The sequence below is a fragment of the Coenobita brevimanus genome, chromosome 73 (genome assembly GCF_032717465.1).
Source record: "Coenobita brevimanus isolate Jiangsu-jjx chromosome 73, ASM3271746v2, whole genome shotgun sequence".
Taxonomy (NCBI): domain Eukaryota; kingdom Metazoa; phylum Arthropoda; class Malacostraca; order Decapoda; family Coenobitidae; genus Coenobita; species Coenobita brevimanus.
The window spans coordinates 29,669,262-29,687,530 of record NC_137026.1 but is presented as its reverse complement, the minus strand read 5'-3'; the positions used below and the strand labels follow the sequence as shown (position 1 = coordinate 29,687,530).

Here is an 18,269-nt window from a genome sequence, read left to right as displayed (position 1 = left end):
CATGGTTGTTCAATATATATATGGATGGGGTGATGAGAGAGGTAAAAACATGAGTAATGGAGAGAGGGATGGTGTTGGTAATGAATGGTGATGGATGGAATATCTCAGATTTGTTGTATGCTGATGATGCAGTACTTTTTTTTTTTTTTTTTTTTTAAATGTGAGGAAGAAGGAACCAAAGGCAATGAGCCCGCAAAACTATTCCTTCCAAGAGAAAAACAAAATACAAGAGAGAGCCAAATTCAAGATCCATTCATTTCGAGATGCCTGGACACACTGCCTTTGAAAGACTGAAGATCATAGGAAGCAGGAGATACAGACAAAGGGAGACAGTTCCAGAGTTGACCTGTTGCATAAATGATGGACTGGGAGTAATGGTTACGTCTAGGATTAGAGAGTTGGACAGAAAAGGGGTGAGAGTTTGCTGCTAGATGGGTGCTACGCACCCGTCGTACAAGTGGAGGAATGCATGCAGACAGTTCAGAGGAACAGTGACCATTGAAGTAGCGATAGAAAAGAGATAAAGATGCAACACTGCGGCGAAGAGACAGAGGTTGAAGGGAGTCAGTAAGAGGGGGAGAGTTAATGAGACGAAAAGCCTTTGACTCCACCCTATTGAGAAGAGCTGTATATGGGGAGCCTCCCCACACATGAGAGTTGTACTCCACACAGGGGCGGATAAAACCCCTGTATAGAGTCAACAATTGTGCAGGGGCAAAGAAGGAACGGAGTCGGCTTAGCACACCCAATCGCTTGGAAGCAGATTTTATAAGAGATGTAATATGATCTTTCCAAGACAAGTCCCAAGCAAATGAAACCCCCAGCATGTTCAACGATGATGCGGGATTAAGTTGAGTATTATTCAACATAAGTGGGTATACCTGTGGAAGATTTTGTCGGGTTGATAGGTGCAAAAACTGAGTCTTTGATGCATTAAATACAACCAGATTATTTTTACCCCAGTCAGAGATACGAGCCAAGTCAGACATTAGGTGTGCCATAGCCTCATCCCTTGCCTGTTGAAGTAACTGATGAGATGGACGTTGTGGGAATCAAATGGAAAGGTGAAGGGTGGAGTCATCAGCGTATGAGTGGATAGGGTTAGATGTACAGCTTAGAAGGTCATTGATGAATAAAAGGAAGAGAGTTGGTGATAGGACAGAGCCCAGAGGAACACCACTCTTAGATCTAGGAGAAGAATGATAGCCGTCTACAACAGCAGATATAAAACGACCAGAAAGGAAGCTAGAGATGAAGGCACAGATAGAAGGATAGAAACTGTAAGAGGGCAGTTTGGAAATTAAAGATTTATGCCAGACTCGATCGAAAGCCTTTGAGATGTCAAGTGCAATGGCAAAGCTTTCGCCAAAGTCCAGAAAGGAGGATGACCAGGAGTCTGAAAGGTAGGTGAGAAGATCGCCTGTGGAGCGTCCCTGACGGAACCCATACTGACGATCAGAAAGAAGGTTGTGATAGGAAAGATGCTTTAAAATTTTTCTATTAAGAATAGACTCAAAAACTTTTGAGATACAGGATGTTAAAGCAATTGGACAATAGTTAGAGGGTTGGGAATGGTCACCCTTCTTTGGGAGTGGCTGAATGAGAGCAAACTTCCAGCAAGAAGGAAAGGTACAAGTTGGCGAAAGAGTTTGCCTAGGCAGGATGCAAGCACTGAAGCACAGTTCTTGAGAACAACAGGAAGGACTCCATCAGGCCATATGCCTTTTTTAGTACTGAGGCCAGCAATGGCAGAAAATACATCAGGTGAAGAAATTTTAATGTTAGCCATGAGGAGGTCAGAGGGGGGAAGTGAGGGAGGAACAGCACCGGAATCGTCTAAGGCGGAATTGGAGGAGAAAGTCTGAGCGAAGAGATCTGCTTTATCAGTAGAAGAAATAGCTACAGAGCCATCAGAGTAGAAAAGAGGAGGGAAGGATGATGAGGTAAAGTTGTTAGAAAGGTTTTTGGCAAGGTGCCAGAAGGAGCGGGAAGAGTCCGAGTAAGAGAGTTGAGAGTATTTTGTACAGATGAAATTATTTTTAGCAGAGCGAAGAAGAGACTTAGCACAATTCCGGGCAGAAAAGTATAAAAGATGTGATTCAGCGGTGGGTTGGCTCCGGTGCAAGTACTGGACAAGAACTTGGTAGGCTGGTGCAGAGTTCTGCTGATGTCTGTAAGCGTTGTGCCTTGAAAGTAAATGTAGAAAAAAGTAAAGTGATGGTTACTGAGAGAGAAGGTGACTCCCAGTGCGATGTAAGAGTGAATGGAGAGAGACTGGAATTGGTGAGAGAGTTCAAATACCTGGGTACAGTGATAGAAAGGAAAATGTACAAAAAAGTTGAAAGTAGAGTGTCACGAGGAAGAAAAGTAGCTGTTGCAATCAAGGTCTTGCTAAGAAACAGAGGTTTGAGTGTTGCAACTGCACGAGGCTTACATGAAGGAATGTTAGTGCCAACTTTAACATATGGATGTGAGACTATGGTGTGGCATGAAAATGAAAAGTCAAGAGTAAGAGCAGTGGAGATGGGACTGCTGAGGAATGTATGTGGAGTACAGAACATGGATAGGATATGAAATAATGTGATTCATGAAAGATGCGGAGCGAGGAAGTCTGTGGACACCAGAATCGAGGATAGAGTACTGCGATGGTATGGTCATGTGGAGAGAATGGATAACAATAGAGAGGTGAAAAAATATATCTGAGCGAATTTGAAGGAGGGAGGAGGTGAGGTAGGCCAAGGAGAAGGTGAAGAGATATGGTGGATGAATGTGTGAGGAAGAGAGGTTTGGAAGTCGGTGAGGCTAGGGAACTGACAGGAGATCAAGCTGGCTGGATGAATGTTGTGAGAAGTGCATGATCAGGGATTTTGGCACCCCTTATTAACCTGACAGCATCTGGATTGACTCTATTGGATACGATTATGTAAAGCTACAGAACATGGTGAATGTTTTTGACGTATCTGATAGAGACAGGATTCCAGGGCTTGAATGATGAGTGAATGGAAGCATTAGATTGCCCATTAGATTGGGCAAATTTGGGCTGTCTGGGCACTGCTACTCCTCTCCCTGCCCTTGGGTGGGAAAGGAGGTCCGGATGATGATGATGATGATGATGATGATAAAAATGTAAAACAGAAGCAACACAGTACATTATCTTTTCATTAAAAAATGAGCAATCCTTAACTACTGTACATGATTCAAATTAATAAAAAATATAAATAAGATTCCCCCCCTCCCCCCTATTTACGGAGGCACAAATTATGTTGCTGGGTTTGGCCTATATCAGAGAGGAAATCTACCACAGTCTTTTATCATCTAGCTCAGTAGTGATATAAGATCTGGAAGTGTGAGCAAATAAACACAAATTCACTTATGGCCTTGGTGGAAGCTTGATAACCATAGTGTGAGATATTTCATAGTTTTTGTGAGGAGTTTAAAACTAACTGGCTAGCACTGAAAAGAGATAAGCAGAAACAACAATGGTGCTTACAAGAATATGCGTATAAGTATAGTCAGAAGAAACAAAACTATCTCTATCCATTATGTAAAAAATGTGCTCATTATAAAAAAAAAAAAAAAAGTGTCCTGAAAACTGCATTCTGGATATTACTGTATTAGAGGTGCAATGTACCAATATCTTATCACAAACATCACAGGAGCTTGGGATCACAACAGCAACAACAAAAGAGTGTGCTGTACTTATAAAATGCTAGTACATTTGGGTCTAAAAGTCTTGCAACCTTCCAATATGGGCAACCAGCTAAAGCGTATTAGCCATTCTTTAAAAAAATAAATAAATGCAAAAAAGAATCAACAGGTGAAAGTCAGCTAAATGTTGTTCTTTCTAGGCAAAACTGAACAATGAACAGCCAAAATCAAGACCCACTCACTTCAAGATGCCTGGTTACTCTGCATTTAATAGACACAGTGTCACAGAAAAAAGGAAACACAAATTGAGGAACACTTCCAAAGCTGACCAGCCATATACATGTAGTGATAACTCCAGTTAACTCTTGCATTAGAGGGCTGGACAGAAATAGGGTGATACTGTGTTGATATACAGGTAGAGCATGCTTGTCATAATGGGGATGTGCTGCAAACATAAAGTTCAGAAAAGCAGTGATCAGTGCTCATAATGACGGCTTAATGTACAGCTTTGGATACTTATTCCTTCATACTAAAACTCACTTTACTTTCATTAATTAAAAATTCACTTTACTTTCATTAGTTAAAAATTCATACATGAACTAGTAGTAATAGTAATGGAGTAACTCCAGTCTTTCCATCAACCACAAGCATGCAATCATCCCTGTAGGGCCATCCCATGCAGCAAACTGATGTTCTCTTGTGGAGAAGACTGTAAACTTGGAAATAGATTTGGATACCATAATACTGAACTGCACCTCGAATGTCTCAATAGCCTAGCCTCAGGGCCCTATGTTCCTGACAGGGCTATGCAGGATTGGATGATGGATGTGCTAGATGCATGTAAAATTTTCCACACAGTTTAATTATATCTAACTCATGGTTCTGTTTTGGCTTTCCTGCACATACAATATATTGGAGGCTGCAAGACTTTAAGCTGCAACAGGGTCAGCTCACAATCTTTAAATTTAAATTTAAAACCATCATTGCTAAAAATACAATATTCACCTCTATTTGTCACATATATACCTGTACAGTATTTTACCTTCACTTACATTTACAGATATCCCTGACTTCCACATATGGAAACTTGGCATTGAGAGAATGACAATGTCTTAATCATCACTTCATATGGCTCCAGTTTTCATTCGCTAAAATGTACAGGTCTCTCCCCCATTCTTGCGGAGGTTAGGGGACACAGACCCCTGCGAATGGGGGGGATTCAAGAATTTTGGACACTCCCCCACCCCCGAAAATGCTCATATAGTGTCAAATTACTCGTGTAAGCCCTTAAAAACCATTTTAGCAGCCTGAAACCAACATAAAACATCAAAAACATATGCTGCACTACTGTATACATACATTGATAATTAAGAAGGTGTTGACAGGTGTAGTTATAAGAACAGGAAAGTTTCAGTTACAGTCAAGGCGGTAGTATTATAAACGTGATGCACAGTTTAACTGTACAGGACAGTATTTTTCATTGAAAATATGCAAAAACCTCACTTACGACAGCTGATGCCATGGAAAATGCAAGAAATATCTTCCTATGCATTTGTAAATAATTTCCCCCCAAATCCACAGATATGCAAACCCACAAATAGCGGGGGTTGACTGTATATCTATATTCTGTTTACAGTACGTCATGTCGTGGTGTTAAAATATTTAAGTCTTTGTTTCCACTATACTACAGCTTCAATCATCTGCGTAATTTTAACATTAACTTAAACTTCTTTCACAAAGATAAATACAGTACAATACATCCTACATAACTACACATCTATGCAATAATACATTATTTGCACTGATATAGTACCATTCATAACAAATGCCACAGTATTTAAAATTTTACTGATCAAGCTCAATATCACAGCAATTATACTGATATGACAGATATTTGTCATTCATTCATTCATTCATTGCCAGACGCCATGTATCCCAGACGGGGTGGCCAAGGGCTTAGAGTTAATTGTTTTACAGGGAGGGGCACTAATCCTCCACCAACCCCACTTGACATGTACGGATGCCTACGGCATCTGGTGTTCCCAGGCGGTCACCCATCCAAGTACTAACCAGACCCAACGTTGCTTAACTTCGTTGATCGGACGGGAAGCGGTGTACTCAACGTGGTATGGCCGTACCAGAATTATATTAAATTATTGTCAGGGGTTGCAAAAGGTAGACCTGGGATGAGGTTATACAGTACAGTATGACCTCAGGGATAAGGGACTGACCAAGGAGGCTGCCAGAGATCAAGCAGTGTGGAGAGCTGCCTTTAGACAACACAAGCATGCTGGAGCCTTTATAAATGATACGAACGTATGACACAATACCAGTATGCTAATGTGCAATAAGAACAAAACTGCCTAGTAGATATCAAACACTAAAATACAGTTTATTCTGTGTTCAACATTACAGCTAAAAATATATAAATTTATTATTTACAACTCTTTAAAATCACATATGGCATAACTGGCAGTCAAAGTGATCTGGCAAGAAGCATCAAACCCTCTCAGCCCTAGGGTGTTTTATATAGTGGCCCATATATTACACCACTTTCACTCTACTGGGCAATTTCTCATGTGTTGTGGGGATGGCTCAGTAAGTGTTAGCACTACTCTGCATCATTCATTCATTTCCTATTTCCACTGCCACACCCAGATCCACACTAGCTGACTGAACTGTCCCCACAACAAATAAGATGTTTGTACTGCCATGTGAGTTTCTAGTGGACCATTGTTTACAGACCATGCTGTATACTGCCTTTCATTCTTGCTAACACCAGATGACCATGTTCAGCTTAGTCCCCGGAGGCAGATTGTGAAAGAGATGAGATATGTATTTACAGACCATGCTGTATACTGCCTTTCATTCTTGCTAACACCAGATGACTATGTTCAGCTTAGTCCCCGGAGGCAGATTGTGAAAGAGATGAGATATGTTCAGCTTAATCCCCAGAGGCAGATTGTGAGAGAGATGAGGTATGTTCAGCTTGGTCCCCAGAGGCAGATTGTGAAAGAGATGAGGTGAAGTCCTCTGTGGAGACCTTCGGAACAGGGAGCTGAGAAGTTTGGAAATGGCTCAAGAATGTGGCACATGGATCACTGCCATCAGGTGGTAGGACCTACACATGATCACTGGTCTCTAAATGTAAACACAACATAGATAGGAGAGGCCTTCCCACTGGATGGGATAGATATGACTTTCCTTAACTCCTTCACTCGCAGAGGTCACTTCTAATCTAAATAAAAGGCAACACCAGTAGTAGTACAGTAGCTGCAACTCTAGGCTCATCCGAATTTGTGAACCCTGTGGCCTGCAGGATGAAGTTACCCTTCTCCTACAGTCCATCCTCCTTTTGGGGTATAGGGAGAGAACTGAAAGATATTTGTATGACCAAGTAATGGAACCAGATGGTCATACTGGTGCCACCTTGTGAAGGCATCTCTCTCCAGCACCAGAAACTTTAATAAAATGAAAAATACATGACAGAACTGAAGAGCATAATATCCTCATCATAAGGCATCCATTCATAGTTCCAATAATTAATAATACATAATTTCCATGATATGTTCTGGATTCTCACAGCCCAGTCTCGAGTCCCTACACTTGGAAGAGGGTGAAATGGAACTGGTTGATACCATTTTCAATACTTTGAATAAGGTAATGTTGCCTTCCAGCTTCAACGTGAGGCAGTACGGTAATTATAATGAGCAATACAGATGGTCAAAGGTAGCAGATCAACCCTGGGTGGTGATATCATAAGAGGGAAATGTGGCTGCAAGCTTGGAAACTGGCCACACAGGTATTGAACTTAGGCAGGATACGTTCAGCCACATGTTCAGTCACTTGGTGATACTTCTTCTGAGTGACTGTACATGAAGCCAGAGTCCAAGCTGGGACTCTCATTGTTACAGATCTTATTACACATTATCATTTCTTTTTTTCCCAACAGCTTCCAGCAACTATTGGAAAGTAAGCAGTTGCTTTTGGCACTTGGTTCAGCTTGCAGTCCAAAGAAAGCATCAGCTGTACCATGGTCAACCCCAATATGGGGATTCTTCAAGAGGAAACATTGTGTCATTTCTAGATTAGATTACACTGGATAACAATATGTCCTGTCTTTGGTTACTGTTTCTGTTCAACATTTCCTCTTTTCCCCGGTTGATAAGAATGTAACGGCTAGAGTTTCCTATCGAAAAAAATATCTGTTGCAGGTGGTTTGAAGCTTATGTACAACTGTCAACAAAAGTCGTGCCACCTCTCCTACACATCTCTCCATGGACACTGAAAACCAGTGATGTGAATTCTGAGTAAACAACACTGATGACACTAATCTGTGGCAAAATTGTCATCAATACAGTACAATCTCCCAGATCTGAACAACCAATTTCCAAAAACCTCCGATTTCCAAAATATTTTTTCATCAACAGGAATGCTGATATTATATGTCATCACACAATCAATGTATTTCTGATGATAAAGCCTATTTGTGGACAATGATAACAAGAGATGATCTACTACTAAGACAAGGTACTTCATTGCCTTTACTGGTCATAGCGCTGTTGGTTATTTCTTACATGATTTTCTCATAGTTACTATTACAATTCTACTTTCCAAAATATTCCATTAAAAAAAGTGGTGGGGAGGGGGGAGCCAAGCACTTCTAATTTGAAAATTTGTTCTATACAAAGACTTCTTCATAAGGACAGGGAGGTCCAAAAACAGCACTTCACCAGAAAATCCCTTTGTGGTATCTTGTGTTGCAGGTATGGCTCAAACTGCTGGTGGGGGCATGTGTGTAGCAGTGAGAGTGGGAACTGAATACATGATGCAGACAGATGCAGATAATGCTGAGCCTTCTCAACAGCACACAAGAAATCGCCTTGTGCAGTGGAAAAGGAATGTTACATATGGATTGAAAAGTACTGTATATCAAGATAATGCCCATAAAATACTGTAGTGTCAATTACAGATAATGAGTTAAAAGTTTCAATTACAGAGGAACCCTACATTGCTACATTTAAAATACCATGTATATCACACAGTAAAATCACAGTAAAAATATAATACATCACACAAATCATTTAACACAGGAACTCATATATCCTCTTCAGTATGGTGTCATGTTTTAAATTTTGTTCTTGCTACATCGTTTCCCCCCCCCCCCAACTTATGGGAGATTTTTCAAGTAGGAGGGATAAGATACAGCCTTCCTTACCTCTGTCACTCTCCTGTGCTGAGTAAAATTACCCAGGAGTCAGGTATAATTATTCACCTCTACAAAGGAAAGGGGGAAAATGTGTGTGGTAATCATTGGGGAAGAGGAAAAGTATAAGGTAGGATATTTATTGACAGAGTTTGGGAAATAGGAGAGGAGTTAGCTGGAGAAGAACAGGGAGGTTTTAGGAAGGGAAGATGTTTGTGTAGATCATATATTCATTCTTCTGTCTTTAGTGGAAAAGTTTCTACAGAAGGGAAAAGTTGTATGCAGCCTTCATGGATTTGGAGAAAGCATATGACCGAGCGGACAGACAAGGAATGTGGAAAATACTATAATTATATTGAGTAAATGGGAAGTTGCTGTATGCTGTGAAGACTATTTATGAGGGTGCTAAGGCCGCAGCGCATGTGGATAGTGAACTGAGTCAATTTTTCTATCTGACTATTGGATTGAAACAGGGATGTGTCATGTCTCCAAAGTTGTTCAATCTGTTTATAGATGGGATTATAAAAGAGAAACAAGGTAGGGCAGTGGATGTTGAAGCAGCCTTAATGAAAGACAGCAACATTTGGACACTTCCTGTACTGTTGTTTGCATATGATAATGTACTGTTATGTGAAGACCATGCGGAATTGCAAGGCTTGGTGAATGAGTTTGGGAAAGTGTGTAAGAAATGGAATCTAAAGGTGAATGTGAGGAAGAGTAAAGTTATGGTCTTTGAGAGAAATGATGTCACTGAATGTACAGTAAGGTTGGATGATGAGGAAATGGAAAATGTGAGTGCATTTAAGTAATTGGGTAGTGTGATGAATAAGGATGGAAGTTTGGAGGATGAAGTGCTTGAAAGGGTACAACAAGGAAGAAAGGTTGCTGGTTCTTTGAAGGCAGTGAAAAGAAGTAGGGAAGTGAGCATGGAAGTATAATGGTCGCTGCATGCTAGTATTGTGATACCAACTCTAACATATGAAGCTTGGACCTCACTGGAAGGACACAAGTCAAGAGTGAGAGCAGTGGAAATGAGTTATTTGAAAGGAGCATGTGGAGCGATATGGAGAGACAGATTGGCATATGAGAAAGTGAAAGAGCATTGTGGTGTGGATATGGAAGTGACAGAAAGTGTTAGGAGAAATACACTGAAAGGTTTGGCCATGTGGAGAGGATGATGAGCGAGAGACTAATGGGGAGAGTATATGTGAGTGAGGTGGAGGGGAAAGGAGGGGGAGGCTGAGGATGAGATGGAGGGATGGAGAGGTACTGGTATACAGTAGGGCCCCGCAACTAACATTTTTTTGACTAGCGATTCAGGTTTAGTAATAGGATAGAAACTGTCTTCAGCTTCATAACTAGTGACAAAAACCTCGAAACTAGTGACTCCATGGCAATAGTCATCTAGCAAGCGAGCCGCGAGGCACATTTCGACTCGTTTTCCTAGCGAGCGAGTCTTGTCTAGTGAGCGAGCTGCACTTAGCGAGTGAGTCATATGGCGTGTTTCGATTCACTATTGTCCTTCCCATCGCTATGCTAGTGAGACCTTGCCCTTTTTTTATACCTGGCTACCCCCATTGTTCTCTGTTTTTGCTAGCCTCATGGCTTTTATGGCTGGTGGTGGAAATGGTGTGGTGCCTGAAAGGCCAGGAATTTCAAACAGTGGTGGTGGAAAGATGGCTGTGAAGAAGAAGTGCGACTACAAAAAAGGAATAGCTCAGAAAAAGTACAGTGTTGAAGACAAGAAGAAAATCATTAAACTCATAGAAGATGGCTTTTAAACCCATGAAGTTGTGAAGCAGTTGAATGTTCCAGAATTGAGTGTGCGTAACATAAGAAGAAACAAGGACAAGGTAGAGGTAAACTGCGTTCTGAGCATTTAATGGTGACTTTTTGTTGCTTTGTCCTATTATTTATAATAAGTTTACAAAAATGTGACTATTTACTGGATAAAAGTAGACAAAAATGGAAAAATAGTCGAACTTTCTAAATGTTCCAGTCTATTTTTATTTTTCGCTATATAAAGTTTGCCTCCAAACTAGCGGTTTCACGACGAGAAGTTTCATCAGTCTCTTAAGATCGCTAGTTGCGAGGCCCTACTGTATGAGAGAGGGGGGGGGGGTTAGCTGGGAGGAGGGCAGTGAAATGGTGGGGGACAGAGTAACATGGAGCTGATTTGTTTGTGACTATCCCTTACAGGATTAAGGTGTCTGGAAATAGATAGATAGATAGAAGAATTAAATATGCAACATACTGTATACCAGTATATATTATCTTGTATTTCTGTACATATTTATTAGGTTAGTTAGATATATAGGTGACTGAGTGTAAGTTGGAAGCTTACGGGACGAAATTCACCGATATTGTTTTTTTTCACTTAAGGTAGCTCGGAGAGTTTGCATGTTTGCAGGTATGCTCTCTTGCATACCTGCTTGTATCTAGGGCATAGCAGTTAGTCTAGTGATGATACTTCTAAGGAACATGTATTGTTCTAATAAAGCAGTTGATATTAAGGACGCTGTTTGTTATCTGCAAAACCAAAACGGGAGCAGTAATAAAAAAAACTGTCACCAAACTGAAGAGGGTAACCTTATGGTAATCATTGCACATTCTCATTTGCACTGGCTTTCATAGAGATCTGACCACCTTTGTTATTGGTCGGTCTCATAAGAGGGCACTTTCAAGGTGTGACACAGTTACTAAATATACTGATAGCTCTCACTTAAAATTTCATGTATGTGCTGGAAAATGTTGTTTTAGGTAAAAGAACTTTAAATGAAGAACTAGTGCTTACTCATCAACAGTTTAACAATGAAACAACAGTCAATGAGAACTACTCGCTGGCTTAGTGGTAACGCTCTCGTCTGGCTTCTGTTAAGACGGGTTCACATAGTGCTCGTGATGCAAAAAGTTTCACTGACGAAGCGGGTGGTTATTTTTCCCCTTGAGCAACGGGGTGGGGTAAGAAGAAGGACTCCAATGGAAATATGCCACAGAGGCCTTATTGGGCTATCCTTGACTGCATAAGCAAATAAACTTTTATTATTATTTTTTATTATTATTATTATCATTATTTCCTCTCTCCCTCGATTCCTTCATTCCTCTTCTGTCTTTCTTTCCTTGAATCTTTCCTTCTGTCTACGGGTGATTTTACAGTCTCTCTTTTGTCTTTCTTTCCTTCATTCTTTCCTCTTCCTTCTGCCTATGGGTGACTCTACAGTGGGTGACAAGCCTGTACACCAGGAAACCATTTACTATGCTGGGTGGTAACCATATAACCAAATTATAGCGCCTGGTGGTTTAGTGTGTAATTACGGCGCTCTGATCGGATTGAGCCAGTGCAGCCTTATATCCAAGGGGTGGTTGGGGTTATTGCTCACATAATGCCACTCAGGGATGAGTGAGGCTGGTCACTCTCATCTTAAATGTTAGGACCAACTTGCTTAGCCCCAAGCTCCAATGCTCCTCATGGAGCAATGTAGGATTGGCTGATGCTAATCAACTCGTGTGAGGTGCGAATGGCAGGTCATCTGTGGTACAGTGGTAAAGTGTGCATTTTCGTACACTGAAGAACAAGGGTTCACGCCCCGCTAGGGTAAAAAACTTTGGGAGCGTTCTTCTGGCCACGTACTGCATTAGCGGACACAAGGGGTGCTGTGATTGAACCAGTGTTGTATACTATAAAGTATGCTTGCACCCAGTCGGCTTGTGCGGGCCGATTACACATGTATCACAGACTACACACACATCCAAAGCCATTCCAACACAACAATTACACTTAAAAGCACTTCTCACCCTACATACAATCTCTACTAGACAGCCTAAGTCACTTGGTAGAGATACATTGGCTGTATCGTCCCCACTTTGGCAGAGATAGGCCGGTCCTACAGTGGACACTCAAACGGCTGATGAGATGATATATATATATATATATATATATATATATATATATATATAATATATATATTATATATAAATGAAGAACAAGTGGCTATTCATCAACAGTTTAACAATGAAACAACTGTAAACGAGAACTACCAGTATACTGTATATATATACAGTATATATATATATATATATGTATATATATACGTATATACAGTAAAACCTTGATATAACGGACTTCAATAGTCCGGAATTCGTTTTTATTGGACTTGAGGAGCTACCAGACTTCCTGACCACTTCAGCTATGTTCACCATAATAAGGGAAATAAAAAACATGTTTATCAGTGTACAGTACAGTATCATTATATATATTATACCATTTGATTACTGTAGTGAAGCTATAACACAGTATAGTACCACAATGGTAGTCAAAACAGTTTAAAATTGTTCATGCGATCTGGACTAATCTCTGATATATTGGAAAAGGTCCGGTTTAGCAGGGGGAAGTCTGGATGTTGTTTTTATCGGAATTTCGCATTTTTCGGAATGGTTTGGGTCCCAGTTAGTCCGCTATAGTGAGGTCTTACTGTATATATATATATATATACTGTATATACAGTAATCCCCGTACTTTCCGGACACCCAGAGGCATGGACCTTCAGAACCCAAAAATGGCCAAAAAAAAGAAAAAAATCCCCCCCAAATCTGAATTTTTTCCCACCCGTAATTTGAAACTGCAGCGCGGCGCCAAACAGCTGTTACACCACAGACCTTTACCCCTTCCTTCCTCCCCCCTCCCCTGTCAGGATTGCCATTTGGTATTTTTCATTACCAAATGTGGGCCAATTTGGTAATGAAAAGTTCGTCTGGTAATGAATCAGAATAATGCATTACCAAACAGATTTTTCACGTGTATGAGGATACAGAGGATGGAGATGGTGGATTGTTTGCTCTCTCTGATTAATCTGCTTGCCTACATAGCGTTAAAATAATCAACATGCTGTTAATTATATGAAGAGTGATTATATATATTTCCACTTGTATATATAATTAGTGAAGAATAAATGCTAGCTTTACAAATTTGGTAATGAAAAGTTAAATTTGGTAATGAAAATTGAGGAGTTTGGTGATGTGGCCATTGCAATCTGGCAACTCTGTTATCCTGTCACCAACACTCCAACAGTTACTGCCTAATTTCGATCGCAAGTAGATGCTTATCGCAATGGAAGCCACACGTGCTCATTTTTTGTGAATAAACAGTGAATAAACCACAATACCTCGCCACTAGACCACACGGAAATTTACAGTGTTGTGCAGTGTTAAGAAATTAGAATTTAGAGTGCAAAGGATTAATTGTGGAGTGTAAATTGGCGGTTGAAACTGGTGGTTGAAAATGGCGTGGTGCAGTTAAGAACAATGTGCAGTGTGAAGCAATTATAACTCACAGTGCGAAGAATTAAGTGCAGCACAACACTGGATTACTGTACGTGCTTCAAGAGCATTTTCACCACTGCCAAAACCTTAGAAAAGGCAGCCACAAATGTGCTGTACTGTACGTACCCTGGCTAAGGTACAGTCACTTCTAATTCCTCATTCTTTGGTTCCTTTTCAATTATTTCATGCTTTATGTCCATTATTGGTGTGAAGAGGGTCTTAAATAGGTTTAAATAGGTGGTATGTATGTCCGGTAGGGAGTTATTTAGGTGGCTTTCAAAGTTAGGCTAGGTTAGGGTCCTTAAGTACCAGTCCAGGAGCCAGGGGCCCACTTTCCGGACGGGACCGCTTTCCGGACATGCCTTTGGGTCTATTACATCGGATAGTAGAGGGATTACTGTATGTATATATATATATATATATATATATACAGTACCTTCGTGTCCAACACACGTTAGTCCAGCACGATTCGGGTCCAGCACGGAGAGCAATTAATTAGTATTATTTAATACGATTTAATTACTGCAACACGAGTGTGTTAGCATAACACGCATAGAGCTTCGAGAAGTGGGTGAAATCCGCAGAGTTCACTCTAGCACGATCACCCCCGGTCCAACACGGTCATACTGGACATTCCCATGATGATGATAGCCAATGAAAAACTTCTGATCAAATAGCCTTCCACGCCCGCTATCGTGACGTGATCGTGATGCCGCCCAATTAAAAACGCTTCTGGTGTCACGTGATGTTTTGTTTACATTTCTCCAGCCACAGAGCCACTCAGTCGCATAATTGCATTGGAAGGTGCTTTTTTCTTGCTGCATTTTCTGCCCTTGTTACTGCATTTTACCCTGCTCACGATGCCTAGGAAGCCTTCTGAGAACCCCAAGAAGCGTCGGCACCTCCCTCAGGCCACCAAGCTAGAAAGCATTGAGAGGAAGAAGAAAGGGGAGAGGAAAGTTGACATTGCCAAGGCCTACGACATGAATGAAGCCAACGTGATCATAATAAAAAACTTAAGACAAGATCCTGGTAGCCGATGGCTATCACACGGCACTTCATACCAGGTTTGCCGAGGATACAATGGTAAATCGGAACGGTAACGTGGTAAAATTGCCAACGATACCACGGGCATTTGGAATTCACCTGCACGGATTCCTGCTGAGCATACGACGTGGAAAACAGTGTGACCAAAACCCAGGCGATTCAACAGAGAATGTATCGTACTACAGCATTGAACATTTAGCCTGACACTGAATACATATTAATATTTTAGAATAAATATCAATCGTTTTGAAACCCTTCTCATCAGCGTGCGTACCAGTTTATAAACAAAGTTGCTTCTCCTTATTCTCTACCAAGTCAGCGACAGCAATCACTTTCCACAGTCACGAGATGGGGCTCTGGCAACAGTGTGAGAAGCATGCACTTTGCCGAGGATTACAGGGCTAGGACAGGCAGAAGCAGGACCTTCCATGGCTGTGGACGAAGATAGTGATTCTGAGTGTGATTTCGAAGGATTTATGAGGGAGGTTGAGGAGGAGCAACAGCCATTACCTGCTAGTGAAGCCAGCAGCCATCCTCCGGGGACCCAGTAGGACTAACTACAGCCTTGGATACCACCTTCCATTCCCAGCAAGCCCACCAACACTATCCTAAAAGGTTAGTTATCATTCATAGCACAGTACCATTTATTATAATCACAAAAGTACCAATATATGTATAGGTATATGGTAGGTATTTAGGGTGACTTTTCCGAGGGTTGCTTACATAATTCATTTTTCCCCATAAGCTATATTGTTAGTCCAACACGTTTTTGGCCCAACATGTGACCCATGCATGACAATATTACCGTGCTGGACGCGAGGGTACTGTATATAAGATCTAAATTAATTTATCACACACACACACACACACACACACACACACACACACACATATATATATATATATATATATATAAAATCTAAAATAATTTATCACGCTGCAGTTGACATACTGCTGGAGAAGAATGTTTTGTGATGAAGGGCAGATACAGTGTTGGAATTTCCTGTACAGTAACATTTTCATCAGTGAACTTTTGACTGTGTCAGAAGATGACAAAGAATAAACAATTACCAGTACAACATATCCTCATTAATTTATCATACTGCAGTTGGCTTTCTGCTGAAGAAGAATATTTTCCGCATAAGTGTGGATACAGTATATGGTATCTGCTTGTTCTGATCGAGAATACGGTCATGGGGAACAAAGCTCTCATACTGGATTGCCACCTCACGCGTCACCCTCAGCAGCATGGAAGCAAGGTCACTGTAGGGTCCATATTCCTGGAACACTTTGGAGAGGAAATGCAGGAACACACTCCCATTTATCCCATGGTTGCTTGACTTGAATGCATACATACCTGGAACACAATCTGAAAATTAATATGGGCACCTATGTAAACCAAAAATTTAACCCTTGCTAAGCTACAGATCTCATATGAGGCACAATGAAGGCCAGCATGGGCCATGCTGAGAGCCTCACATGAAGTAAAATTTGCATTTTATAAGGTAATTTACCTCCCGTTAGGGAGGTAAATTACCTTATAAAGAATCAGTCTGGCTGGGGTTAAGGAATTTAGGGTCTTGATATTTATCAACACCCCCGATAGGTATATGAGTATAGTGATCCCTTGGTTAGTGCTATAACTGGTACTGCAGCAAAAGCGTAATAATGAAACTGCACAATAACAAATGAACAAAACTTATGGTATTTATCCTAACTGGTAACAGGCACCCCACTAGTAAACTCAAATTTTCTGATTTACCATTTGGATCCTTTAATCCCTCCGTGGCTGCCGGAGTCAAATAACCTTTAGCTGATTAATGGCCACAGGCATCGTTTGAGCGTGGCCTATAAAAGGCGGCAAAAATTTTTGGGAAGTGAACGAATGTTCTGAACGTCTTCAGACTGACCACTATACCCCCATACACCCCATCAAGCAGTTCAGAGCCTGCTGCTGTGATGACGAATTTTTATTTTTTCGCTCCTGGCCATGCCTACACAAACACAACTACATCCATTATCTTGACCCAGGCAAAAAATATCATCTTTGTCCTCCCTTGTGGAACACAAACCAACACCCTGCTTACGATTATGAATAAATACACACATAAACAAAAAAAAGACATGATTATGAGAGAAAAATACATTTTTGTCTTGGTATTTTTACCTATTTGCTCAGGTTTGTTGTACTGGTTTGGATCATTCGATGCAGTGTGACCTGAAGAAAACTGTGAAAACTTTTGGGAAGTGAATGAACATCTGGGACATAAGACTGACCTTCACTTCATGCTCTCACACCTAGTTTGTCAGTTCACCACCTGCTGCTGTGATGAGTGGATGTACGATTTGTTCACTCATGGCCATGCCTAAACACACATAGTTATACCCATTATCTTGACCCAGACAGAAACTATCATCTTTCTCCTCCCTTGCAAAGCACACACAACCACCCTGTTTACGATTATAAGTAAACACAGGCATAAACAAAAAGACATGAAAATAAAAGAAAAATTAATTTTTCTTTGGTATCTTTACCTATTTGCTCAGGTTTGGTGTACTGTTTTGAATCATTTTACATATTCTTTGCCTTTTACAAGCATAACAAGAAAGTTTTCCGTATTCACGTGACGCTTTCGTGGGTGGAAAGGCCTCCCTTCCCTTCCTGCTAATCAACTCGTATGAGGTGTGAATGGCAGGTTGTCTCGCATTTCTACTCTCACTGTCCTGCCTGTACACTCAAGGGATGACATTTATCTCAATTAGGTCTGAAAACAGAAACTCTTGCCTCCTTTTTCCAACAAACTCCATCACTCAGACTACAAAAATAAGCCGATACTACCATAATTACAATAAACACCGAAAAATGCAAAATAAACTCATAATATAACCTTCTGCCTATGGGTGACTCTACACTGAGTGACAAGCCTAATGGTTTCTTGTACACCAGGAAACCATTTACTACGCTGGGTGGTAACCATATAACCAAATTATGGCGCCTGGTGGTTTAGTGGGTAATTACAGCACTCCAATCGGATTGAGCCGGTGAAGG

At 40.8% G+C, this 18,269-nt stretch overlaps 1 protein-coding gene and 1 non-coding gene across 2 annotated transcripts in view; both read right to left on the bottom strand.

The window, feature by feature from the left end:
• Positions 1 to 5,669: 5,669 nt before the first annotated feature.
• On the bottom strand, positions 5,670 to 5,788 carry LOC145407624 (5S ribosomal RNA). The gene has a single exon (XR_013898774.1). It is a non-coding gene; the product is annotated as a 5S ribosomal RNA (ribosomal RNA).
• Positions 5,789 to 16,116: 10,328 nt separating this feature from the next.
• The window catches only part of LOC145407514 (caspase-1-like), a 65,081-nt gene continuing 62,928 nt past the window's right edge, over positions 16,117 to 18,269 (bottom strand). The window contains exon 8 of the mRNA XM_080278438.1: positions 16,117 to 16,577. Within this exon, the coding sequence (XP_080134564.1) occupies positions 16,318 to 16,577 (260 nt within the window). The 3' untranslated portion in view covers positions 16,117 to 16,317. The remainder of the gene's footprint in view (positions 16,578 to 18,269) is intronic.